Source organism: Hoplias malabaricus, chromosome Y, assembly GCF_029633855.1.
Source record: "Hoplias malabaricus isolate fHopMal1 chromosome Y, fHopMal1.hap1, whole genome shotgun sequence".
NCBI lineage: Eukaryota > Metazoa > Chordata > Actinopteri > Characiformes > Erythrinidae > Hoplias > Hoplias malabaricus.
Window position 1 is genome coordinate 34,525,948 of NC_089820.1, and position 27,399 is coordinate 34,553,346.

General features: G+C 39.4%; 1 protein-coding gene across 8 annotated transcripts in view; it reads right to left on the reverse strand.

Annotated features, from left to right (window-relative positions):
- The window catches only part of LOC136677972 (R3H domain-containing protein 1-like), a 90,755-nt gene that overhangs the window by 20,872 nt on the left and 42,484 nt on the right, over window positions 1-27,399 (reverse strand). For 6 of the 8 annotated variants that reach the window (XM_066655701.1, XM_066655697.1, XM_066655700.1 and 3 more), the window contains 7 exons: window positions 19,633-19,728; window positions 19,203-19,231; window positions 19,055-19,108; window positions 18,666-18,883; window positions 11,126-11,407; window positions 9,813-9,955; window positions 7,257-7,340 (listed from right to left, as the gene is read on the reverse strand). In XM_066655701.1, coding sequence (XP_066511798.1) covers window positions 7,257-7,340; window positions 9,813-9,955; window positions 11,126-11,407; window positions 18,666-18,883; window positions 19,055-19,108; window positions 19,203-19,231; window positions 19,633-19,728 — 906 coding nt within the window. The remainder of the gene's footprint in view (window positions 1-7,256; window positions 7,341-9,812; window positions 9,956-11,125; window positions 11,408-18,665; window positions 18,884-19,054; window positions 19,109-19,202; window positions 19,232-19,632; window positions 19,729-27,399) is intronic. The other 2 variants (XM_066655704.1, XM_066655702.1) reach the window with 2 other exon arrangements.

Here is a 27,399-nt window from a genome sequence, read left to right on the forward strand (position 1 = left end):
AATGCTAATTATTTCCATATGTAACTTTTTTTTTCCCCAACCAGTCATCATGGACCTGTTGCTTCTCCTGCCAACGCCATTCCTTGTGTTGTTGTTTTAGCTTTCTTGGCTTATTTGCGTGTAGGCTTATTATGGTGACCATGAGTGGTCGGAGAGATCTGAGACGTGTTCGGTACCGTAGGAAACAAGAACCATATCGTTTTCAGAATTTTGGTATTAATTTGTTACCGAAGCATCAATTCTTGTGACATCTCTAGTAGACACCCGCTCGCCCAGTGTTTCATTAGAAATGTAGAGTTATGTATAGTGTTGCACCAATACTATATTGGTATGAGCACTGAAACGGGCACTTAAACACAGTATATGAAAAGGCCCACTACTTACTATTCCCTACATGTAGTACACAGGGTACTTTTTGGGACACACCCCATGAAGCAGATACTGACGCACATGTGCGCTGTTAGATGCAGCTTGAATTTAAAGTTGGGACAGATTTAAAAAAAAAAAAAGGAATTTCTAGGAATTACTAGGAATTTCACACCAAACAATTTATTTATTTATTTATTTATTTACATATATTTTTTTTAAAATGGAGACTGGAAAAATCTCTCTCACATGCACTACACTACACGACTCCAAACTCGCAACCTAAACATGCAACTCGAATTTCCTTGGAGACATACGTACAACTCACTGTGGTTATTGTTTGCGCTGCTATTTGTGTAAAACCACAAAGAAAAAAAAACCCTGTAAAAATCTCTTTGGGTCATGGATAGGAAAACATTGTGGTCTCTACACACTGCAACAGGAGATGGAAATTAGTACAATAACATAGTTGCAGCTATGTTCCACCGTAAATGGTTCAGAAACTGTGGTAGCCATAGTACGTGCCACAGTGTGCCATCATTTAAGGTGGAATGGAAAATCAGAAGGAATACAGTTGGAATAAAGTCTGTACCAGTGGGTTGCGTGGCTCACTTTGTTCTCCTACAGGTAATACTCATTATTTGGGGACATGTGCACTATGTAATTTCCATTATCTATAGTTATCTATAGTTTTACCGTTTAATCCGTACTCCACTGTGCTCCACTGCACAAGCCTATGTTTACTTTCCAGGCTCTGTTCTATTTGGTTGTTGAAAGGACTTGTTCAGCCTTGGGTTGATGAAGAGTTTACACTATGGGACTACGCCTAAAGTCAGGTCCAAAAATCAAATATTTCATATGCTGTGACCAGAGGCGATTGCTCTAAGACTGCAAGGGAAGCTCAGCTTCCCCTAAAATGTCAAAAAATAAGTGATCAAATATATACTGTTGTGTGTACATGTCATTGAATAAATATGCACTACAACGCGCTCAACTTTTGTTCAGAATCAGCTTCTTATCACTGTTAAAGACGCAGCTTTCCTCTCAATCATTCCTGCAGCTTCACATTGATTTAAACAGCGCGGACACTGAGCGTCCACAGAGTTCAATAGCGAAGCGAGACGAGTCATTGGATAAATGCTGGGCTTTGTCCCTCCCATCGGACACTCTGCGTCTCTGGGGGTCTATGGGGCAGTGTGCTGACCTCGGCTGGCCTGGACGCTCAGCTTCTGCATGATGATTGGATGATTTTTCTAAGGCTGAATCCCTTTTTGATTAACAGCGAAGTGAGCAAATCAGCGATCCTTTGGTGTAAAGATCTGTGGGAGCACAGGCGGACACACTTCACATGGGCCAAGGCCGTTTAAGCAGCCTAGCTCTGCTGGCCATTGAGAGGACACTAGTCAAGTCCCTGGAAAAGACGCCTTGTTGGTACAACAGGGTCACAGATCATTTTCTTGAAAAGGAACGGAGGGTAGAATTTATGTATAAATATACCGACACGTTTTATGATGTAGGCCGAAATTGAGCTTCCCCTCCTTGAAAGACCAGCATCCTCCACTGGCTGTGATTGGTCTGAAACGTGATTTCAAGGCAAAAAAAAAATAAAAAATTAATCAGGCTACAAGTTTTGTAGTGTAACCCCAGCTTAAGGCATGCCAAAGCACACTAACTTCATTCAAGCAACCACATAGAAGCACACTAACAAGTACACGCTAACATATATATATGTTATATATAAATATCCTCATAACAGTGTAAAAAGCTGTTCAGTCAGGCTTAGTAAATTTATGCTTTCCTACTTGTACTTGTTACTGCACTGCCTAAATGGTATTTTTTTTGGCTCTGAAATAAAATGGTAAATATGAATAAAGCAATTAATAAAGTTAATACAGTAAATATTGTTCAGTCAAGCTTATTACATCTTATTAGTGATACAGAACACTGCTTTAACAAAATAAAATCTTTAACCTATAAATATCTGGATTTATAGGGACCTGTCTAGTAAGTGGTGTCAGTACTCTGTATCGGCAGATACTTGAACATGAAATATCGGTATCGGAAGGGGAAAAAGTGGTAGTGGTGCATCCATAGATATGTATAGGAAGTTTGTTTTACACTACAGAGATTATACAAGATGTGTGCGCACAAGTGAAAATTTGCATCCCTGAACCATATAATTTAATTCTTGTGTGAATAGCAATTATATTTGCTACCTCCTTTACTTGAATACATTTTCAAGATGAATAAAATACATAATATTATTACTGTATTTTGCAGGTACCACACACTACAGGATGGTTTCCCAGACAGGGATTAAGCCTAGTCCTGAACTATACAGCATGCTGAATTGTGATTTTTCTATTGAAAAAGGGCTAAATCCCTTAGCAGCCTAACTCTGTTTAGCCCAAGGGTAAAGGGTAATGTCTCAATTCTTGATTGAGAAAGAGTATGGTGGAGGGTAGCTCCATATACACCTTAAAATGGAGATTTTTCAGGGGCACACTTCAAATGCAGGGCTATGAATGCCCTGTAAATCACCAGCAAGATGGCAGTGCAAGTGACAAAAGAAAGCCACAAATATAAATATTTCCTTTTATAAACTATGATAACCATTGTATTATGTTAGATTGATGTAGTTTCAGCACATTGTGTCCCTTTACCTCATAACAAGCATAAAATAGCGCTAGTAGTATGACGATATCTCTGAATTTCCAGTTTCACCTTAAATGCTGTGTGCAAGATACATCTTCCGGATGCACTGGGACTCACCCAGTGACCCTAGGTAACATCACTGATGAAGTTTCGAGTCTTTCTACATCAGACACCTTCACACAGACTTTGCCGGCTGCTGACACTTTCTGGTCCCTGGAGTCTTTGTAGGGAAGGACTGAAGGACTTCTCGTGCGTGCCACCATGAGTTCTTCAGTGATACCACTGAATGGGAGCTATAAGGTGTGTGCTGGTGCTGTAAAGGGCTGCACTACTGAGGCTGTGGGGGAGGCCCAACCATTTACAGAGAAATTTAGTGATTTTGCTACAGGGACTCCACTGTTGACACTGCTCCCATTACTCTGAGTAAACCAGCAGAGGCCACAGAACACGTGGTATGATGGAGTGCTGGTAGACCCATGCCTTGAATCTGCCCGGCAGGCCTGACTTGTTGACCTTGGTGAGCCAACTTTCCAACCCTTTGCTGGACTTCTGAATGGCGGCGGTGTCTTTCAGAGATGCACTGAGATCACTGACTGCTCACTGACGGAAGGGATGGCTGTTCCAGCCAAGGAGAAACACAATTTGTCAACCACTTTCCCCCTTTTTAGCACCAAGGATCTCGATGTGGTAAGGTTGAAGCTCATCCTGGCCCAGTTGACAAGTTGCATAATAATCCAGGATCAGGTTCACACCGGTGGTCATGGTGAAAGGAAAGAAAGAACTTCCTCTGCTGAGCAGGCGAGCCAGCCTATACGTTTTTTTGTGAAGCCGAAGGTATTAGCAATGAAAGCAGCACATTTTCTATCCCCCTCTCTCTTCCCCTTCTTCTATGCCACTCTGCTCTTCGAAGGATTACCAATCTTCTTCAAAGTCAGCTAGGGCTTGCTTTCCTCCTCTGTAGAACATTTGTATCATTTTTGAGGGGGCAGAGCTCTTGCCTCAGCTGCTGTTTTTTGTTGGCTCTGTGGGTCATGGTGTAAGTAGGATTTGCGTTTTATTTCTTGACTGAAGAATCTTTCTACCATGAATCCACCGATGATGGCAGTCATCATATGAAGTCGGTGGTCTGTATCTCCTTTTGCTGTAGCTTGGATGATGTTTATCACATCTCTGATATCTTGATCCGTTGTAGTTGGTGAACTATTCTGCTGGGATTAGGGGACTGTGGTGCAGGGAGGGACTGGGCTCTGTGGGTGTCTCCTGGCTGGGCTCCTCATGCATTTCACCAGGCTCAAGGCCTGTGTGCTGCACCTCCTTCTCCATACATTTCACTCAGGCCTGATGAACTTTAAGGCCTTGTACATTCTTGCAAAGCTTGCTGCAGATACATCTCAGTCATTTAGTTAGCCTGGGTCAATGCCTTTTGATCTGTCCAGATGTAGATCTTATCCTCATCCCTCCCTCTTGAGACCCCTTGGGGGTATTTTTTCGAGGACTGTTCTGTAGCTTGGTTAGGGTTCTCTCTCACAAGTAAGTGGTGACTACGCCAGACTTCACTGTGCAAGATACATCTCCCAGATGCATCATCAGTGATGTAAACTAGGGTCACTGTGTGCTTTGGGTCTTTCAACATCAGACACCCTTGCCCATGCAACACAGATAAGGTTGATCAGACCCCAGCTTGCGTCCCAGCAGAAGCAGTTACATTCTAGAGACTTTGGCTACTGCAGCATTGAAGGTGAATCTGGAAGTTTAAAAAAAAAGCCACCAAATAAGCTGCAGAATACAGCTTCATATCACAGAGAATTAGGAGTGGATAATAACATAGGTTTGTGGAACGCTTTTGAAGGCATGGCGCCATTAAGTTAACTATGTTAAAGTCCAGAATTCTGATACTGCTGCAGACCTGCAGCATAGCACTGCATAAGTGCTAGTCTTTTTTTCTTTTTGTCTGTGTTCTGATGCATCAACACAGTGACCCTGAAATGAATCAAGCAGAAAATATGATGTTCTTGGCACTTGAACGTTTGTTCCATTTCATAGGCAAAGATTTTAACCACTACACCTTGTAACTCAGTTCCAAGAGGCAAGATAACACTCGAAAGCAAGAACTAGGGGTAAGATTATGAAATGAAATTCACCCAAGTATAGAGTCCAGGACTAATCCCTGTCTGGTTAATCAGCCTGAAATAATTAAATCTAAATCTGAACGACTTGCTAACCCTAACAGCTGCTGACAGGGTATAGCCGGATTGACTCTGCAAGCATTCATTCGATCAGTTCTGAACATGAATTGGGCAAATCCTCATTGACAACCATTTCAAAACCAGTCTCAATTAGAACACATCTGGGGTAAGAGGGGAATGTAAAAGCAGGCCAGCACTATAAGGACTTAGGTTTACTGGTGCATCAAAGCCTGGGCTGTCCTCCACCATCAGCAGCTACTTGCCATACTCCTGAGATTCTATGCATAGATGGATTTTTACAGCATCTGGTGCTTCATTAATTTTTGATATAGTGTGAGGATGTTACTGATAGAAAGGGTGCTCTATTTGTTAAAAACATGTCAAAGAACCATATGATTTATGCTATTGGGTAGGGGGACACAGCATGAGAAAGACCCAGGGAAACCTGGAGTGACCCAATTTAGTTATAAACCTCTCCATAGGGAAGCAAACATTAACACCCAGGAGGCCTTCTGCTCTGACCTTTTTTTGAAGGGTCAACTTTACCACTCGTTAGCAAGAATGGTCCAAGCTATGTTATAGCAGCCTCAGGGTTTGTGCTGAGTTTGCTTAGAAAATGCATATTTTGGCAGTTTCACTAGTGTTAGAAAGCATTACTTGAGTTAGTGCCAAATCTGGCTTACAGATTGACAACACCATTTAAAGCTAAGCCAAGCTCACCTATCTACTAAAGTGTTATATATTAACAAAACACTAGGATCACATATAAAAGATATTTTAATATCTAGAAATGAAATTAGTCTAACCCAATATTTGACAAAAATGTATACTGAAACATCATATACAGCCAAGCTCACCTATCTACTAAAAGTGTTACATATTAACAAAACACTAGGATCACATATAAAAGATATTTTAATATCTAGAAATGAAATTAGTCTAACCCAATATTTGACAAAAATGTATACTGAAACATCCTATACAGCCAAGCTCACCTATCTACTAAAAGAGTTACATACTAGCAAAACACTAGGGCAAGTTTATGCTTCTGTGTTGACACAACCTGGAGCCTAAGCCATAGCCTTCATGAGTACCCTATGCCTATGTGAGTGTTAATATTTGTGTATGTGTGTCTGTATTGCTCTGCAGTTACACCACCAAAACACTAGGGCTGAATCTCAAGCATCTCCCTCTACACTATTTATTTGGTTTCATAACCTGTGAAGTGCACCAAGGAATAGGGCACTAATTGGAACAGAGCATAGTTTAAAATTAGTGCCAGCAAATAAAGAAATACAAAGCTTTTTTTCCCCCCAGTGTTCTCTGACGTTTAAACTAGGGTTGAGCAGTGTAATGGTAATACCATACATTGCACTAAAAGTGGACAGTATATCAGAATGAGGGTGGAATTTCAAAATGATGTGTGGTTTGTCAAATTTCTTTGTCTAATACCAGTAGAAGGCCAAAGAGATTGTTCATGTGCATTTAAGAGAGCCACAGGGAGGGGAGGCTCTGGGAGCTGACTGACTGGTGATGTCACACTGAAAATGGGCAGGGAAAAAACACAAGCCCAGTAGCCCACAGCAGTTTTGAATTTAGCACTAAATTTGGTATAAAAGACGGAAAGGAAGGAAGCTGAAAACAGAAGATACTTTACTTGACTTTTAAGATTCATATTTCATATGAATTTTAAGGCATCTTATAAAGATGTGCGAGTATTTTATCAACATTACTATATTTTGTCCTAACTCGCCCTTTGTCCTTCCTTTCAATTATTGAGCATTTTACTGTTGAACTAGGAGGATTTGTCAGAAACCAACAGTGTGTTGTTACTCTGTCATGCAGCATATTCCACAGCATATTCTAATGTATGCAGTGATATACAAGATCATAATGATATTATAGCACCCACACCTAGATGTGAAAAAAGGTACACAAATGTGAGACAACGAGAATTAGACATAATGAAAGAAGAAAATTTGAAATCTACAGTGTGTTATTGGACACAGATAGAGAGCCAAAGATGGTATGAGGGAAAGAGACAGGTACCACGGTGTAGTGTTGGTTTAGAGGAACAGGCAGGAGCGGAGAAGGATAAGAAATCGCTGAATACTGCACAGACTGACCACAATTCTGCAGAAAAACAGAAGGGGAAAGAGGGGAAGAGGGAAAGAGAGAGGGATGGAACAGAGGACAGAGAAGAACAATGTCTCAATCACAGTACCTAAGGGGAAAGATTCCAAAGAAACGACATTATAGGAAAGAAAGATACGAGTAAATGAGGACAAGAGCCTGCATATTAAACAATGCAGCGATATCAACCTGCTGTCAAAATAATCAAACTCTCAGACAAAATACTAACAGATTATCAATTGTGCCATTTCAGGAGGGAGGGTATAAATTAAATAAATAAATAAATAAATATATAAGAGGGGCGGCACGGTGGCGCAGCAGGTAGTGTCGCAGTCACACAGCTCCAGGGGCCTGGAGGTTGTGGGTTCTAGTCCCGCTCCGGGTGACTGTCTGTGAGGAGGTGGTGTGTTCTCCCCGTGTCCGCATGGGTTTCCTCCGGGTGCTCCGATTTCCTCCCACAGTCCAAAAACACACGTTGGTAGGTGGATTGGCGACTCAAAAGTGTCCGTAGGTGTGAGTGAATGTGTGTGTGTCTGTGTTGCCCTGTGAACGACTAGCGCCCCCTCCAGGGTGTATTCCCGCCTTGTGCCCAATGATTCCAGGTAGGCTCTGGACCCACGGTGACCCTGAACTGGATAAGCGCTTACAGATAATGAACGAATGAGATAAATATATAAGGACTAATGTATCAATCAATTAAAGAATCAATCAATTTATAAAAAAAGTGGATGGAAGACGAACAACAGAAGAATAATAGAAATAATAGAAATGATAGTAATTAAATTTAGTCAAAACTAACCGGTTTGAGACAATGTTCCATTTGCAATGTCAAACTACTTAAGTGTTCAAATTCATAATTTTCATTGAGTCCACATTAAGCATCAAGAAAGAGCAGAAACCATTTATTAAAAATGAGCCTCAGCTAAATCTTTGGTCATTCATTCCACCATTTACTTTGTCCAAACTCTGATTTCATTGCTTTAAAATATGCTCACATATACTTTCCTAATCATCTTAAGTTCAAGTAAACAGTCTTACACCTTCAGTGCGTTAAGCTGGCATCACTGTCAGGATTCTGCCAGCAGCATTCTGATAGGCTGGCAGTACATCCGTGTACATGCACTTACATTTATCAGTTTGTACTGGCTCTGGTTGGACATAAATCCACCTACACGTCATGCCAATATAGTAGACTGGTGATTGGCCCTTTTGGGAGTCAGTCAATATTATTTTCCTGCAGCAGTAGGCAGTTCTTGGCCATGTTAAATGGTGAAGGATGATAGGCAATGTAAGACTAGGCACAAATTTGTTAGGTGAAAGCTGTAATGAGAATATATAACAGGGAAATAACTACTCAGCTGTTAGGAGAAGTGAGTCCAGCAGATCAGACAATACAGGCAAGACTGTCACACATTTATGAATCACTTGATAATGACAAGGTGATGATCAAGCAGAAAATGTAAACAAAGGCATCTCTGTAAGATTATAAATCAAGCTAAACATACAGGGCATCACAGCAAAACATCTTTAATGATAATGGAAAAAAGAACACTGAATGTTTCTTCTCTATCAATTGCAACAATACAGTTGTTTAATAGAAATTATTCATTTTAAAATTGTTTTTATAAAACCTTTAATGTTTTCTTCCATGGAAAAATCAAGCTAATTCTAACAAAACTCATGAAAAGGTTATTAATCAAACAGTTTAAAATAATCAAATTAGTTTACAGGCACATTGGTGAGTTGCGATCATACGCTAGACCAGTGGTCGCCAAACAGTCGATCGACAGGTCGATCTCCAAGACCATACAAATTGATAGAGATAAAGCACTAATTACACTAATATTTTATGCGGATTATAAATTACAACACAGCGAGAGACACACTATACTCCGGTGTTATGTCAAGTTGTACTACCCTGTGGAAATGTGTGATGACAGTGTACTTTTATATGCCTAAATAATTGGTTGGATATTTGGATAGGTTAAAAGAAGCATATCAGAAAATGCTCCCAACAAAAGTGAAGCGATATACACCACGGCCTAAATCCCCTTAAGAGGGCAAAAAAAAGGTAAAGGTAATAAGTGATAATACATTGATTATAAATGGGTAATTTTTTTAATATTTGATTCAGCATGTACAGTTTTGGAATGCTCAAGCAAATAACAGTAAGCTAAGATTTTATAACGCACCAGGAAAAAATAGGAGATTCCCCTGAAAGACACATGAAAACAAAAAAACATTTTGGGTCTGAGCATGTGCAGAGCTGTTGTAGGATAGCTATCAATAACACAACATTTGAGAATACCTATTAATTCTTACAGACAGCCTCAGGCACTGCCAATACAGCCAACATTAACAGCTCTGTTAAAAGTAGCCTAAGCCTGGCATTACGCTGGTAGATTTTACATATGTTCAGATTTCAAAATCATCTGTACCTTGTACGTAAAAAGGCCACTGTGCTAGACTAACCTGTGTCAGAATGTGATTTGCTGGTTGATGATGAGGTGGAGGAGGAGGGGGTTGTGCCATGGGCTGCTGGCTCCTCCCCTGTTGTGAAGTCATGGTGTGGTTGTAGACAACAGTGTTGCCATCAGGATTCACAAATGGCTGACCTGCCAATATTAATAAGTATAGTAATAAATACATAGTAATAAATAGCAATAAAAAGTATAGTAATGAAATATTAATTTATTCAAAGCAATACAGAAACATTCCATATGGTGCATGAAAATAACCTTGCTATATCTCTGTAGTAAAGGCCACTTGACGTGTGTCTTGGGTTACCCTTTGGCCTACACATTATACAGTTATCCATTTTCTAACCTGTGAATTAGTTCATTTGTTGTTTCAAGGATCGTGCTACAAACAGACAACCTTAAAATATTGGGAATCGTGAACTCCAAGCCAAAAGATTAGGTCCAGATCCCTGACTTTGCAACTATGCTCATCCCCCCCATACCAACTTATCAGCTAATGATCAAGCACTTTACAAGCTGGGACACGTGTGCTTGAGAAGAGAAAACTGGAAACTGTTAAGGGTAAGGTGTCCCTAGGATTTTATAACCACTGGACTTATGGAGCTTTCCACTGAATGATGCCTACTTGACTCAGCACACCGACATGCTTTTCAGCCCTGGTCACTTTTCAATTAGCACAGCTCCCAGTCTCTAATGCGAATGGCAGGCTTTGGAAAAGTTTACTTGTGTTCATGTGTAGATTAAAAAAAAGATTTTTTGTATTGAATGTCACCCCAGTTCTCTCAGACAGAAGATATTTATTCCTTGTTGCACGTCTGCCTCTTGCCAGAGTTTTTTGTTGGCTACCATTCTGAGTGTGTGAACATAATAAGACTATGGCATAATTTTATGAGCTGCTGGAGATCTGCATTTTGTGGTTATTGACAAGTCTCTCTGGCAATCGGTGCTCTGCAAGATTTACATATTTTTGCTCATTTGGAACCACATGCGAGCAAGTAGTAAAAAAAGTAACGCTTTTAATTTGCCAAAAATGTAAAAAATAAAATAAAAATAAAATAAGGCCGCAGTAAAAAAAGCTGAGTACACCCCATGGAGTGGAAAAGCACTGTAAATGTAACTGTTAAACTCTGCAGTGTAAGTAATGTTAGCACAAAGCAGATTAAAAAACCAAGATGAAAAACAGTCAAAAGATGCGCAAAAGTCTCCTTGATTTTTGCATGATGTATTATCCCCATAGTTAACGGCCTATGGAAGACCTTAGTCAACACCTCTTTTCCAGGAAGTACTTGGGCAGGTGGTACCCACCTGTGAGCAGGTTTAGCAGCACGCTGCCCGGCGGGATGGCCGTGGCCTCCAGAGGAAGGAGGTAGTAGCTTGTGTTAGCATTGGCACTAGTGCTAGGATTGGTGGTAGAGCTCTGAGGGCCTGGGGCACAGGAGCTGGCTCTTACAGGCCCACCAGGAGGTGGAGCAGCTGGTGCCACAGCTGGGATTCGGCAGGACTGGCTCACCGGTGGGACAGGTAACGACAAGGTGGGAAGAGGGAGTGAGCCAGTAGACGAACCTACACTACTAGAAGAGTCAGAACCTGCGGCAAGAAGTAATGAAGAAAAGAGCGACAGCAGTTTTTTTTTGTTCTTAAAATTGTGTTAAAATGAGTACTGGAAGCTGGAGTAAATGTAGGATGAGGGAATCAACCATGATGGGAAGGGGAAAAAAAAAATTCATAATGCAGTTAGATCCCAACTTTTCATTCACTTTGTGTTTTCCTGATTAACAGAAATCAAGTTTCACTTACAGTTCATTAGGCTACATTCACTCCGCAGGTAAAAGTGGCCCAAATCTGTTTCTTCATATGTGACACAGACGTGCCATTTGTGTGGTTGAACAGCAAACATCACACTGAATCTGACTTTAGATCAGATTTGAACACTTTCATATGTGGTACTAAAATCCAATCCATATCTGATCTGTGGCAACACAGTTCTCTCTGAACACTCATATCGGATTTCATGTGACTTTTATGGATGCTGAGAAATGATCTGCGACCCAATGTTTGCAAGAAGTCTGACAAATTTGCGCTTAGAGTGAAAGAAACATTTATAAGCCTGGTCAATGTACTGGTGCATCTCAACAAATTGGTATATAAAAAAGTTAGCTTATTTCAGTAATTCAAAAAAAAAAAGTGAAACTTATAAATCAAATCAAATTTATTTGTATAGCGCTTTTCACAACTGATGTTGTCAGAAAGCAGATTCACAGAATTGCAGTAAGACAAAGATTTGACATGTAAAAAAATAAATAAATAAAATAATAATATAAATAAATAAAATAAAATAAATAAAAATAAAAAAGTAAAAACCCTCATGTGAGCAAGCCAGGGGCGACAGTGGCAAGGTATACGTTATACAAGTTAATTATATATTATACAGCATATATTTATATTCATTACAAACCAAGTGGCCTATTTCAAGCATTTATTCCTTTTAATGTTGATGATTATGGTTTATAGCCAAATTTTGCTATGGTTTATAGCAAAAGTCATTATCTCAGAAAATTTGAGTAATCAACACAGAACACCTCCCAAGGTTTCCTAGGCCTTTAAAAATGGTCTCTTAATCTGGTTCAGTAGGCTACACAATCATGCTGACTGCTGACTTGACAGATGTTCAGAAGTCACTGGCACCCTCCTGCTGTATCCAAGCACATTAATGGAAAGCTGAGTGGAAGGTAAAAGTGTGTTAAAAAAAGTAACACAGACAACCAACTGGTGTTGGTCCACTGTATTATATCAAATCCAAAGTCAGTGCAGCCATCTACAGGGAAATTTTTAGAGCACTTCATGCTTCCCTCTGCTGACAAGCTCTATGGAGATGCAAATTTCTTGGCCAGCAAACTCACCTGACTCAAACCCCATATTGTCAAGAGGAAGATGAGAGGAACCAGACCCAACAATGCAGATGAGCTGAAGGTCGCTATCAAAGCAACCTGGGCTTGCATAACACTCCTCAGCAGTGCCACAGGCTGATTGCCTCCATACTACGCTGCATTGATGCAGTAATTCATGCAAAAGAAGTCTCAACCAAGTATTGAGTGCACATACTTTTCAGAAGGCCAACATTTCCGTATTGAAAATCATTTTTTTTTAACTTGGTCATATATAATAGTTTAATTTTTGAGATAATATCATTTGGGTTTTCACTAGCTGCAAGCCATAATCACATTCAGTCTCTGTAACTGCTTATCCAGTTTAGTGTCGCGGTGGGTCTGGAGCCTACCTAGAATCATATGGCGCAAAGCAAGTATACACCCTAGGGGGGGTGCCAGTCCCTCACAGGGCAATACATAACTTTTTGAAGATATTCTAATTTATTGAGATGCATCTGGATAATAACTGACTTTTGGAATCCAATTTTTTTAATAAAAAAAAAAAATCATACATACATACATACATATATATATATATATATATACACACACATATATATATATATATATATATATATATATATATATATGCTGAATCTATTTACTTCGCAAAGTAAAGAAAGTCCAGTTTCATTACTTCAACACTTCAAAACAAAAGTGTTTTGGATGGAACAGATGTACATTTCCTTCCGGTTAAAGATCCTTAGGGCCACTTACCTGGTGTGTGAACATAGCCTAAGGGTGTTTTCACACCTGCACTTTTTAGACTGGTTCGTTTTCACCCTTGGTGCAATTCACTTGGGCAGGTGTGAAAGAACCAATCACACTCGGATGCAGACCAAAACAACCGCACAGAGAACCTTGAGATGAGGTGGTCTCAGTCTGGTCCCAAATGAACTCTGGTGTGGACGTGATCCAACCTCGATCTGACCCAACAATAAGGTGAACACCACAGGTCAGTGCTAAATGGCATTTGTAGCCAGGGTGTGCTTTGCATAATGGATGCCGAAGGCAGGTAAACAGAACTGGAAAAAAATTTTGTCCAGAACACAGGATTTTTTTCTGTTCACATTCTTGCTCCTGCCTCAGTGAGATCTGACCAATCAGCAGTGAGAACATTCTCACATGGTTTGCGGTGATGCGTTTTGGTGCACTTTTTCAGTGTGAAAACAAACCAAACCAAGGGGGAAAACTCTCCAAGATTACAAGCTTCTTGTAACAAATGAAATACAGGTGTGAAAATGCACTTAGAATACATTTGGTATGCATGCAAAAGGATATCTGTTAACTTTCACCAAAGCTACTGCATTGTTCTAGGACACCAGGATTTCAGGGAAAAAAATCAATACTACATAATTTCCACGAGAAGTCCACATAACGCACTTTTTGATAAACCTTTCTTATTGTGATGATTCATGGCTTTAGGAAATAGGAAATGTCTAGCTACAGCTAAAGACAAATCAGTTCTTTATAACTAAAAACAAATCACTTCCACCAAAGGCAGCAAATATTTAATGGACATAAGTCACCGCACCAGGTGTTGCAGCAGCAGCATTTTGGTCAGGTTTAAAACAATGAAAGATGTTAATTTAAAGGAGCATACAGCTCTGGAAATCAAAAGAAATATTCGAGTAATCTCTCAAACAGTGTTAACAATCCTAGTGTTGTACGTACAAAACCTTTTCAGCTGCTTTTTCAAGCCAGCAGGAGACAGAGAGCCAGAGGTTACCAGGTGGAAGAATCATTAAATATTAAAATATAAATACATATCAGCAGCTCTTCTGGCCTGTAAATGCCAGTGCATTAATAAACAATGAGTGCAGACGGGAGATGTCCATGAATATGGATGGGGCTCCGTTTTTAGGGCAAGAAAAAAGAAATAAAGGGTAAATGGAGGGCAGAGAGGAGGTTTTTAAGGGCATAACAGAAAATGCATGCAGAGTGTGTTGATGTAATTAACAAGGCTTTCAGACTGAAATTATAAATGGATTCCATAGGGCAAAAGGAACAGTCGTGGCTAAAAGAAATCACAATAATCCTCAAACAAGCAAAAAAGAAAAGCCAAAAAATAAGCACATTGAAAATCTGTTATTGAGAAACACACACAAACCTGGATGAGCTTCAAATATGAGTTGTATAGCCATTCCTTTTAGGAAAATGAGCAATGCTGATACAGATATCTTTTCAAAAACAGTATCAACAAAGCAGATAAGCATTTGTAATTTACACATTTAAGGGGTGGTTACCCAGACAGGGATTAATCATAGACCTTAATCCCTGTCTTGGAAACCAACAGTAAAAAGTTTCATGCTTTAGACTTGGTTGCATTCAGCAATAAAGGGCATTAGTTTGGTCAGAAGCCACTCTCTTCTCATCCCAAAGAATGGTAGAGTAAATTAGTCTGTCTTTTCCTAGATACCATTTTTTACTGAATTTAAAATCTGCCTGACACCCGGCACACTTTTTTTCTGAACATGATTTTGAATATCCATCCATCCATTATCTGTACCGCTTATCCAATTTAGGGTCGCGGGGGGTCCAGAGCCTACCTGGAATCATTGGGCGCAAGGCGGGAATACACCCTGGAGGGGACGCCAGTCCTTCACAGAGCAACACAAACACACACACATTCACTCACACACTCACACCTACGGACACTTTCGAGTCGCCAATCCACCTGCAACGTGTGTTTTTGGACTGTGGGAGGAAACCGGAGCACCCGGAGGAAACCCACGCGGACACGGGGAGAACACACCAACTCCTCACAGACAGTCACCCGGAGCGGGAATCGAACCCCCAACCTCCAGGCCCCTGGAGCTGTGTGACTGCGACACTACCTGCTGCGCCACCGTGCCGCCCATGATTTTGAATATGACATATATAATTTAATTAAATTGCGTAAATGTCATGAAAAGTGCAAATCAATATAATAATTTTTTGGTGTAGTGTACTGTTTAGGTGTACCAATCTAGATTATCACTCAGCCCTATTTTCTGCCTTCTTAAAAGCAGCTTCCAGGTTCTTCTAGTGTGTGTCAGACATCCAAACAAACTGTTAGTAGAAATGTATTTAACTTTTATAACAACATCTTTTGAAATCTTGCTACCAATGATGAGAATGTAATATGTGTGTGAGAATGTGTTTAACTTGTTTGTTGGGTTAGTTCAAGCCAATAATTATGAGAAAAATATTTCAGCATCAAATATTACTGCATTTAAACCAACTGTTAAAATACTATACTATATATACACACTATATTCAATATTACTATTTTGTGAGAGCTACAGGTTCTCTCAGACCCATAGCACTGTTCTTTCATTCATTTATTGCCTATAATCCCTTATAGTTATAGTGTACATCCCCAGTTCAGGGATGCAGTGGGTCTGAAGCCTGTTGAGAATCACAGAGCAAAAGGAAACACCACACCTTGAATGGGGCACCAGTCCATCACTGGGCAACGTTTTCACACACACACACACACACACACACACACACACACACACACACACACACGTGAAAGGAGGGACAGCCTACTGGGTGTTGCAATGTTGTCATGGTTCATATTTCCTGAACGCTAGGGTGGTGACAAAAGTGGATGTGCTCGATAACCAAAAATTCACTGAATCAACGCAAGGTGCGCCGAGAATGAGCATTTCTTCCCCCCACAATCACTCGCCTCGACATGCCTTGTGGCTAGATAATGGCCACTCTTCCTGCTTCCTCAGGTGGAGCACTCTGAGCTGCAATGGAATGTATGGGGTTCCCTAACATACCCTGGCCGCGGAATACTTGCGCTCCAATGCAACGTTCAAACGTTTGGAGGCAGAAGGGCTCGTGATACTCCTGTGGATACTGCCGGAAACTGGGGTTGCGGGCGGACTACAACTTGACAACATACCAGCTATTGATACCTGTGTTGCGCCCAGTGTTTTTATCAAACAGAGTACTTCTCCTGGAGCCCCATTGTCCCACTGTGGGGTGCAGGCATACAAACAAGCTGATTACTAAAATGCATATTTCTTTCTTTACATCTGGCTTACTGGAACAGCATGGTCTTGGACCCATGGGTCCTCAGCACCATGTTGGAGGGTTAAAGCTTCAGCTCATGCAGGCACTAGGGCTCACAGGAACTGTGACAAGCGTGTGCTAGTTCTGTCCCAAACTGTCACCTTTCTGGGAATGGTACTGGACTCACACCATATAAGTGGTATCACTGGGAAGCTCCACCTTTCCAGATGTGGATCACCAGATTTAGGCTTAATCCAGTGCGTCACTGACGCACGCTTGTCCACATTTTAGAAACTCAGCATCTGGAACACAACTACCTTCCTTCTGTCAGGTGTTGAGTTTGGGTGAATCCCCTCCCGAAGGGATGTAATTACAACAAATGCAATAACGGCTGGGGGCGGCATGTCATCAAAGCAGCCCAGGGAGTTTGGCCCGAATGGCAGGCTCGTGTTAGGGCAACATCGTGTTAAGAGCCATTGGCAATATGGCTTGCCCTGGGACATTTTCTTCCCATACTTCAAGGGAGGCACATGTTAGTATGCTCAGTTAATGTGTTGGTGATTTAACATATGTGAATCACTTCAGCATTGGGAGGCACATGTTAGTATGCTCAGTTAATGTGTTGGTGATTTAACATATGTGAATCACTTCAGCATTGCCTAGGGTTTTTGGACATGGGCTTCCCCGAGATTCCTGTCTGAGGGCAGTGCACATGGCTGGCACCTCCAACACCCTCTCTTGCCACACCTTCTATCCAGGGATTGTGGAGACTGCATCCCGATGTAATCCAGTTAGTATGGAATTTATTTGGGGATTCTCAGATGGACTGTTTCTCTGCATGGGACATGTCGCACTGCCTCCAAGCATGCCTGGCTCATGACTGACCGCGGACACTGCTCTATGCTTTGCCAGATATTCCTTTTCATGCCCTTAGAGCATGTGTGTTAGCTACGGCTAGCATTTGGAAAACTGATCAGGTGTTAATTTGCTTCTCTGCTGCCAAATTGGGGACAGCAACGTCCAAGCAACGACTGTTCCATTAGCCTGTGGAAGTCATTAAAGGAGTTAATAGGGTCGTCAGCCACCAGATAGCCCATCCATACTACAGGACATTCTGGAGTTTTGTGAACTCCTGATCTGTACTCTGATGTGCTTCCCTGCAGGAGATGTGTGGCAGCTGTGTGGTCCTTGACGTACACCACCTCCTGATTTTACAATGTGCACGTCATCCACTTTTGGTACCACCCTGGCGGTCAGGGGATATGAAACATAATGCTGGTAACGTATGTAACTGTGGTTATGTAAACAGTGGTTGACCGCCAGGGTTCCTGGTCACTTAAAGTGGTGAGAAGATCCAGGTTCCTGAGGAGTGCAGCATGAACCGAGCAGTTATGTACTGCATGGTTTTCTCACGCTGTGTCACGTGACTGACTTCGTTGGCAAATATAATATTTATGTATCTAAACATCCCAGTTTTCCATTTTATCTTTTAAATCTTAAGTTAATATTTAAATATTCATAATTATCCCTACTAGAAACTGTGCCCTCTTCACTAAATAGTGCACTGAAACAATCCCACAGTGCACCACAAAAAGTGTACAACCAATGTACTAACACTAGCAGATCACAGATTACTCATAATCCACTGTGTTGTTTGGTTAAATACATAAATAAACACTCCTGAACTCCCTATAATAGTACACTATATACTGAATAATATAGAGAATAGTGAATAGGGAGGCATTTTAGACACAGGGACTCCTTTTTTGAAATGTGTGTCATCATTCTAGAGCTCTTTGTATGTCTATTGTTAGACAGCACACTGCTGTTCTTGCTTGCTAATCTGAGTTTGTGTGTGGACATGGGGGAGCTTGCATGTTTTCCTACTGCCACTGTGTGTGTCACAGTACCTGTTTTAGACAGTCTGCTGGTGCTCTTGCTGCTGGCTGAGCTGTCTCCGCGGATGAGCAGACTGATACCGCTGAAGCTGCTGGCTTTGGTGATGGCAGGCTTCAGGTTCCGGTGAGAGCTATCGGAGTCGGTGCTACTCCACGGCCGAGGCTCACAGCTTTTAAGCTCATTCTCTGAACTGCTCTGACGACTGTTCCCCGAACGGCCATCTCTCAACCTGAATACACAAAACAAGAATTAACAATCACTTTTAAAAAACAAAAAACATTATATTAATAAATAAAAAACACACAAACCTATCTTTCTCTCACAGACAAATGATGGCCCTTAGTCTTATGGGATTACACCATTTTTAACCTGAAAAAAAAAAAAAGCATTAATGTATTACCTGAAGACTTGCCGCCTCTGCTGAGTGCTAATGCAGCTTATATCCTCCTCAATTCTGTGGGGGCAGAATTTACCAAGAAAAGTGTAAATGCACGTTAAAGGGATTTGCAATGCAAAAGTGTATGCACAGAAATGATAATTAAAATTACCTTTTATCAAGCTGAAAATGATCCTGCCCCTGTGGAAAAAATTACATTAACATTTTAATTAAAATATAGACCATCACCACAGCCTTAAATGTACTGAAATAAAGCTTCTTTATTTGCCATTTTAGATTATTTAAACTAAGCCTTTAATACAATAATACTCATTTATCATAGAGAACAGAATTACACTTTACAATTAACTAAATTACTAGCAACATATGTAATAAATCTGTAATATAAAAAGGTGTGAAACAACTTAATGTGATTTAGTGCAACTGTACCTAAGGTAATACAGTATAATTACTGTAAAAATATGAGAATCATAGTCCATCACAGACTGTTTGCCATGTTAGAACACATCTGACTCAAGGGCATGTTGAGCAGCTGATGAATGCGATATTGATCCTTTTCTGAAGTGAATGGTGATACTAACGTCTTGAGCGAAGATTCGTTCCCTCGCTCTTTGGTACTCCTCCTCTCTCTCCTCAATAGACTTGCTCCTCCTGTCGTCCTTCAGACGCATCCGCAGCTACCCAAATAAATGAATCAATGAATACACAAACAGGCAGACAAGGAACATTTCACAGCAATCCTGTTTCCCAGCACAAAAATTAGTACACAAGCCCTTTTTTCAAACTGTTTGAACGCATGAATGTAAATAAAATCAAAAGTATACATATAAAATTATCTGAAAATCATTTAAACCCTATAATGTTTTTCTAAATATGTTTGCCAAATTGTAATAGCTTCAATATCTTTAACATTGTTGTGTCACCTCTTCTTTAAATAGAACTAAGTGTTTGGGAACTGAGGAGACCTGTAGATTTGAAAGAGAACGATTTACTCATTGTTGGGCATTATAAGGTTTCAGAATTTAAATTATAGTGGTTTTTCTTTCATAACACACCATCATGCACTGAGCGTGTGACATGTCTGGAGCATGTTGGCTACGTGTTGCTCTAAAACCTGTGTATTGCTCAGTATTATTAATGGTGCCTTCACAGGTGTGCAATTCACGCATGCAATTTAAACAAATACACAATCATAACACAGATGTTGGCTTTTGAAAACTTGTTTGTTTCAATTCAGTATGGCCCTAAAATACCACAGTAAACCAACATTAGTTTTAGACCATATCCCATGCATATAAACATTTCTTCATATTCTCTGAATCTTTGATTTATTTACACTACATAAAACCCCCAAATCCCCAGATTCATTAATATTTTAACTTAGGAAATGTGATTCTTAAGTTGTATTACCATTTTTTTCAATGCATTTGTCCAATTGAAAGATGGTAATCCATTAATGACGACTTTAATTTAGTTTGTCTGAAAAGTACTATAAAGTTTAAAGTGTTTTATTAGTGATCGATAAAACATTACAATAACTTAAATAAATTACATCTAAAAGATCAAAAATACAGTATAAAAAATAAGGAAGAAATAAAACAGGAAAAAATAATTAAATATTAAAAAAAATATTGGAATAATTTCAACTTTAAATTTAAATAAAGTAGCAAAATAAAAAAAATAAATTAATAATAAAAGATATAACTGGAACTAAAACCATAAAATTATGTAATACAACCTAAAAACCAAACTAAATAAGTAGGTTTTTAATTATCTATCTATATATCTATAACAAATAATAGCCAATATAACAAAACCAAATAAGTGTCACAGTTGAAGGAGGATGAGGACGTGGACGTACACGCAAGGAAGATTTATTTAAACAAAACCAAGGCAAACACAACAAACAGAAAACAATCAGGAGCAGGGAGGCAAGAAAACAAACAAGAACTCAGTGGAACAAATCTAGAACACGAACATAACTGTGAACTGGTGGTAATGTGTAAGACAGCAGACAAAGAAACACATCTAGACACACACACACACAAGAACCGACAAGGGAACACTGAAACAAAGGGACTATATATACACAGAGCACTGACAGGGAACACTTGAGGACAATAACGAGAGGGCAGGACTTCAAAGGAGACTCTGACAAGAGGGCGGAGCTAAGGTGGGACCAGGGCGGAGACAGGAAGAATAAACAGAGCCATCTGCTAAATGAGCACATGGCTAGGAAAACAAATACAGGACGTGACAATAAGTAAGTGTGAGTGAATGATAGTGTGTGTGAATGGGTTGGTTTAACTTTTTCCAAATCTCTCCTCGTAGCAGTCCATATTATTTAAGGTTATCATCTAATACTTAGTTTTACCAGTTAATATATAATGATTTTAAATAATGTGTGCTGTTGATTTAACCAATTCATGCAATCAAGAAGAATCTGAACAAAAATTGTTCTTCAAACTCAATCACACCTACTACTTTATTGAAAAAATAATGTATATTATTATTTTTTATTTACTGTGATTATATATAAGTTTATACAACTAATATAAACTTAAAAATAAAAAAATATATATGAGGATGCTAAGCTGGTAAGTAATTGAGAAATTTCCCAAAAACTAAACCGTGAGGTCAAACAACTAGGCCTGGGCTGGTATACGTTAATACAATAAACCATGATATTAACGGTGGATGGTAATATTATTGTTGATGCTCCAAAGAACTATCACTTCATTAAATAAAAAAAATAAATAAATTAAAAAAAAAAAAAAAAAAAAAACCCTGCCCGTTTCACTAGGCAAACCCAAAAACACTGTATCATCAAGCTCTGATGTATGATCAAGCTCCTATTCTAGTTGTTTAGAATAGGAAATATTTTTAAGATAATATAGACAGTAAAAATCTGTTAGTGTTACATATGTAACACTAAGGTTTTGGTGATCTGGCAACCCGTTTGGCTGTTTCTGTACCCGTTTGGAAGCTGTTTTGATCGCTCGGGTTTTCCTGTTTACTCGTTTCCATTGTTATTTCTATATTTATATCTGTTTTTATAACCTACTAACCATCCATAGATCTATCTTTTAGATTGTCTCCGCAGGAATATTCATTACAGAGGCACTAAAACTGCCACCGGACCCTGGAGTAACGTTCTTGGTGTAAGTTACTAAAATCAACTAAAGCGGTAAGTACCTGCAATTCCATGGCTACTACTGGCTGTTTTGCCTGCTCAGAGTGTGGCATGTTTAGTTTAATCCCCTTTTCCACCTCTAGCGATAAAGATAGTGGTTGTGTTTGTAGTAAGTGTCAGCTAGTTAGCTCTCTGGTGGATAAAGTGGACCAGCTAGAAGTGCGCATCCGGAGCTTATTATTGTTGAGGGATAAACAGCGAGATTCAGTGTTAGCAACTCCGGGTGCCTTAGGGAGAGTTAGCACCCCCACGACTCCGGCGTTAGAGCCCTCACAGCGGGGTGAATGGGTGACGTCTCGGCGTCATAGCCGGAAAGCTAAGGCTGATGCTAACGCTGAGGCCAAAGCTAGCCCACCGGGACACCATGCTCCTCCAATTCGCGTGTCAAACAGGTTTGCCCTGCTCAGCGAAGCACCCGCTGAGGAGCCTGTTAAGAGTGCTCTGGTTATAGGAGACTCTATTTTTCGACACGTGAAATTAGCTACTCCTTTAGGGGCGCCGGTGTTGTGCCGAATTCAGCACCCCCGCCGCGAGATGCATCCCCCATATATTTAGTCCTAAGGGAGGTTAATCGGCGTTTTATGACAAAACGGGCAAAATATCATGTTCATTTCCGTCAAAATAAAAATAAATCGCCTTTTCCCCAGTAGAAACACTCTAGATATTGAGATGTAAAAAAGAAAAGGTCGCTTGTAAATAATAAAATGATATAATCTACAGGCACCACTGCTTTTTCTGAAGTCAGCTTCGACTTATTCTAAAACAAACGTGTACGTTCATTTTCTGACCACAATGAAACTCCTACACGTCCTGTCGCAATTTTTATGGAATATTTAAACACTGGAAATAAATAGGAATATAGGACAAAAGCAGCGAATTGTAAATAAAATTACCACTTCATTACTGTACTTGCTAAATGTTATATCCATGAAAATGTACACATGCTGCCACTGCCTGAACATAACTGAAATATTAATAGTTGAATTAGAAAGAAATTTAAATTCTGGCTACATTTCTGTTATAACCATGAAACTTATACAGGTATTTTATATTGATCCTATAGGTGTACTGACAAAAGCAAACCATATTTGTGTGTACAGAAAGAGAGTTATGATGGGGTGCTTTTTAAGGCAGTCCATCTGCATGAAAAGGCACCCCTGCTTAATTTTGGCTACACTGCATAGAGACTACATGTGTCCAGCATGCAAATAGGGGTGTTCTTCTTTCTAACATCTCATGTTTTTTTGGTTAAATATACTTGAATCTTTTACAGTTGGTTTATTTGCCAATGTAAGGTATGTATATATGTATACAGTATTGTGTTCATTTTCAGATAAAAGTACTTTAAGATCATTTAAAAAATGTTTGATTGTTATAATAGTTTTAATATTTGTTTTTTATTTATTAACATGCTTTTGTATATATTGTCATTAAAATAATTGCCATAATAATATATTATTATGCTACAAGTTTGCTTGAACTTGTTTCTAGATTCTAATGTTTATTTGCATGTGCAGTTTAAATAATATATTTTTTCATAATATATTATATTATGAAATTTATAATATATTTAATATATAATATTATGAATTTATATTATAAAATAAATGTGTGGTTGTACTTTTAAAATATCTTATTTGAATCAAGTGCTTATTTCTTTTTACTTTAAAACACACAGCATTTTTAAGAGGGGGTGCCTTTTCAGGCAGATGGACTGCCTTAAAGAGCATCCCCCTGTAACTGTCTTTCTGTACACACAAATATGGTTTGCTTTTGTCAGTACACCTATAGGATCAATATAAAATACCTGTATAAGTTTCATGGTTATAACAGAAATGTAGCCAGAATTAAAATTTCTTTCTAATTCAACTATTAATATTGCAGTTATGTTCAGGCAGTGGCAGCATGTGTACATTTTCATGGATATAACATTTAGCAAGTACAGTAATGAAGTGGTAATTTTATTTACAATTCGCTGCTTTTGTCCTATATTCCTATTTATTTCCAGTGTTTAAATATTCCATAAAAATTGCGACAGGACGTGTAGGAGTTTCATTGTGGTCAGAAAATGAACGTACACGTTTGTTTTAGAATAAGTCGAAGCTGACTTCAGAAAAAGCAGTGGTGCCTGTAGATTATATCATTTTATTATTTACAAGCGACCTTTTCTTTTTTACATCTCAATATCTAGAGTGTTTCTACTGGGGAAAAGGCGATTTATTTTTATTTTGACGGAAATGAACATGATATTTTGCCCGTTTTGTCATAAAACGCCGATTAACCTCCCTTAGGACTAAATATATGGGGGATGCATCTCGCGGCGGGGGTGCTGAATTCGGCACAACACCGGCAGTAACAGTTAGCTGTTTATCGGGAGCCAGAGCGCCGGATATTAGTGGCAACCTTAGACTGTTAGCTAATAGGAGATATTCGAGGGTAGTCATTCATGTAGAGGTAACTAAGGGTAATATTACAGAGGTGATTAAACTGGCCCAGAAGATGTCCGATGCCGTAATCTGCTCTGGCCCCATACCAATGCGGCGTGGCGACGAAGCTTACAGCAGACTTTGGGCGTTAAACTGCTGGATGTCCAAGTGGTGTTCCGAAAATCAAGTGGGCTTTATAGACAATTGGTTTCGTTTTGAGGGCAAGCCTGGTCTTATAGGTAGGGATGGTATCCACCCCATGTGGGAGGGTGCTGCCTTACTTTCTTGCAGCATAGCACATAGTCTTTTAGTTAGTCAGCAGAGTAGTGTAGATAGCTGCTGACAATCCAGAGCCGGGACCAGGCCGCAGACAGACAGGCTAAACCGACCGTCTGCGAACTGTCTTGAGGCGTCACCCAGGTTCAACTGTATTGAGACTGTGTCTTTCCCCCGAACTAAATGTAAAAGTAGAAAAACAAAATCAGCCTGTTTCAGCAACCTAATCAATATTAAATCATACACAACACCTAGCAGCAACACCTCAGAACTAAAATTTGGGTTACTCAACATAAGATCACTAAACTCAAAAGCACTCATCGTAAATGATATTATAAGTGATCATAAATTCAATGTTTTCTGTCTCACGGAAACGTGGGTTAAACCAAATGAATATTTAGCACTAAATGAAGCCACCCCCCTAGGCTATAATTATGCACATAGCCCAAGAATATCAGGCAAAGGAGGTGGAGTATGTGTAATTTACCAAAATACCCTAGAAATTAGTCTTAAACAATGTGACACCTTTTCTTCTTTTGAGGTTCTCTCCACTATTATTACAAATCCGGCCACAAAAAGGACACATTTTTATTATGCAACATTTACAGACCACCAGATACTAAATACTTAGAATTTCTGAAAGAATTCAGCGATTTTGCTACAAACCTAGTGGTGTGCAATCATAAAGTTATAATTGTAGGAGATTTCAATCTCCATTTTGAGAAGGAAAGTGACCCACTAAAAAAGGCATTTACCTCAATCTTAGACTCTATTGATATTACTCAAAATGTAACAGGGCCTACACACTACTGCAGCCACACTTTAGACTTAGTTCTGACACTAGGTCTTAACATTGACAAAATTAATATCTTACCGCAATCCTCAGCAATCTCCGATCATTACTTAATTTCATATGAGCTACGTTTTAGCCATAATATAGGTAGGAACCCTCGCTATTCTACAAGGCGTATAATATAACCATCTACCTCCCTACAATTTATAGAAAACCTACCAGAACTATCGACCCCAGTTCCAACTCCATCAGACCCAATGGACCTAGATGTACTAACTGATTACCTAGAAAATACCTGACGATCTACTTTAGAAAAGGTAGCACCACTTAAACATAAAAGTATAAGACAGAAAAAGCTCGCACCATGGTATAATGATAAGACCCGTACTTTAAAACAAACATTACGAAAACTAGAACGGAAATGGCGATCAACCAAGCTTGAAGTGTTCCATTCTGCCTGGAAGGACAGCCTTATAGAGTATAGAAATGCCCTCACTAAAGCTCGCTCAGCATATCTGGCCTCGCTGATCTCCAATAATAAAAATAATCCGAGAGCACTGTTTAGTGTGTTTTCTAGAATTACAAAAAATCAAGCAGGTTCTGAACAACTAATTCCAGCAACTCTCACCAGTAAAGATTTTATGGACTTTTTTAATAATAAAATTGAGAATATTAGACAACAAACTCAAGCCACAGGATCAAATCCATCCTGGCTGCCACCCGATGTGAATGATATAAAACATAATATAACTGTAAAAGAAAGACTTGAAACTTTTTACCCACTCCCACAATCAGAACTAGAGAAGATTATCACCTCCGCAAACTATACAACTTGCACACTTGATGCAATTCCCACAAAGTTGCTCAAAGAAGTACTACCAGCTATTATTGATCCTCTTTTAACTATAGTAAACTCATCCCTTAGTCTGGGCCATGTACCCAAAGCTTTTAAACTAGCAGTTATTAAACCTATGATCAAGAAACCAAATCTTGATGCTAGTACACTGTCTAATTACAGGCCTATTTCTAATTTGCCATTTCTGTCCAAGATCTTAGAAAGAGCTGTGGCCCAACAAATTAGTTCATATCTACATAAGAATCATATATATGAAAAATTCCAATCTGGATTCAGGCAACATCATAGTACAGAGACAGCTCTAGTCAAGATAACAAATGATCTTCTTCTTGCCTCTGATCAAGGCCACGTATCCCTGTTGGTGCTTCTTGACCTAAGCGCAGCCTTCGATAAAATAGACCACAATATTCTCATAGAAAGGTTAGAAAACATGGTTGGAATCACAGGGACAGCCCTATTATGGTTCAAATCTTACTTAACGGAACGTTATCAATTCGTAAAAGTAAACAATCTAAATTCAAATTGTTCTAAAGTAAGATTTGGAATTCCACAAGGCTCTATTTTAGGACCATTATTTTTTACATTATACATGTTACCGCTAGGCACAGTTATAAGAAACCATGACATTAACTTTCACTGTTACGCAGACGACACACAATTGTATATTTCAGCCAAGCCCGATGACACAAACAGATTAAAGAAAATAGAGGACTGTGTAAAAGACGTGAAAGGCTGGATGTTGCGTAACTTCCTCCTTCTAAACAGCAACAAAACAGAGGTCCTGCTTTTGGGTCCAAAAGTGGC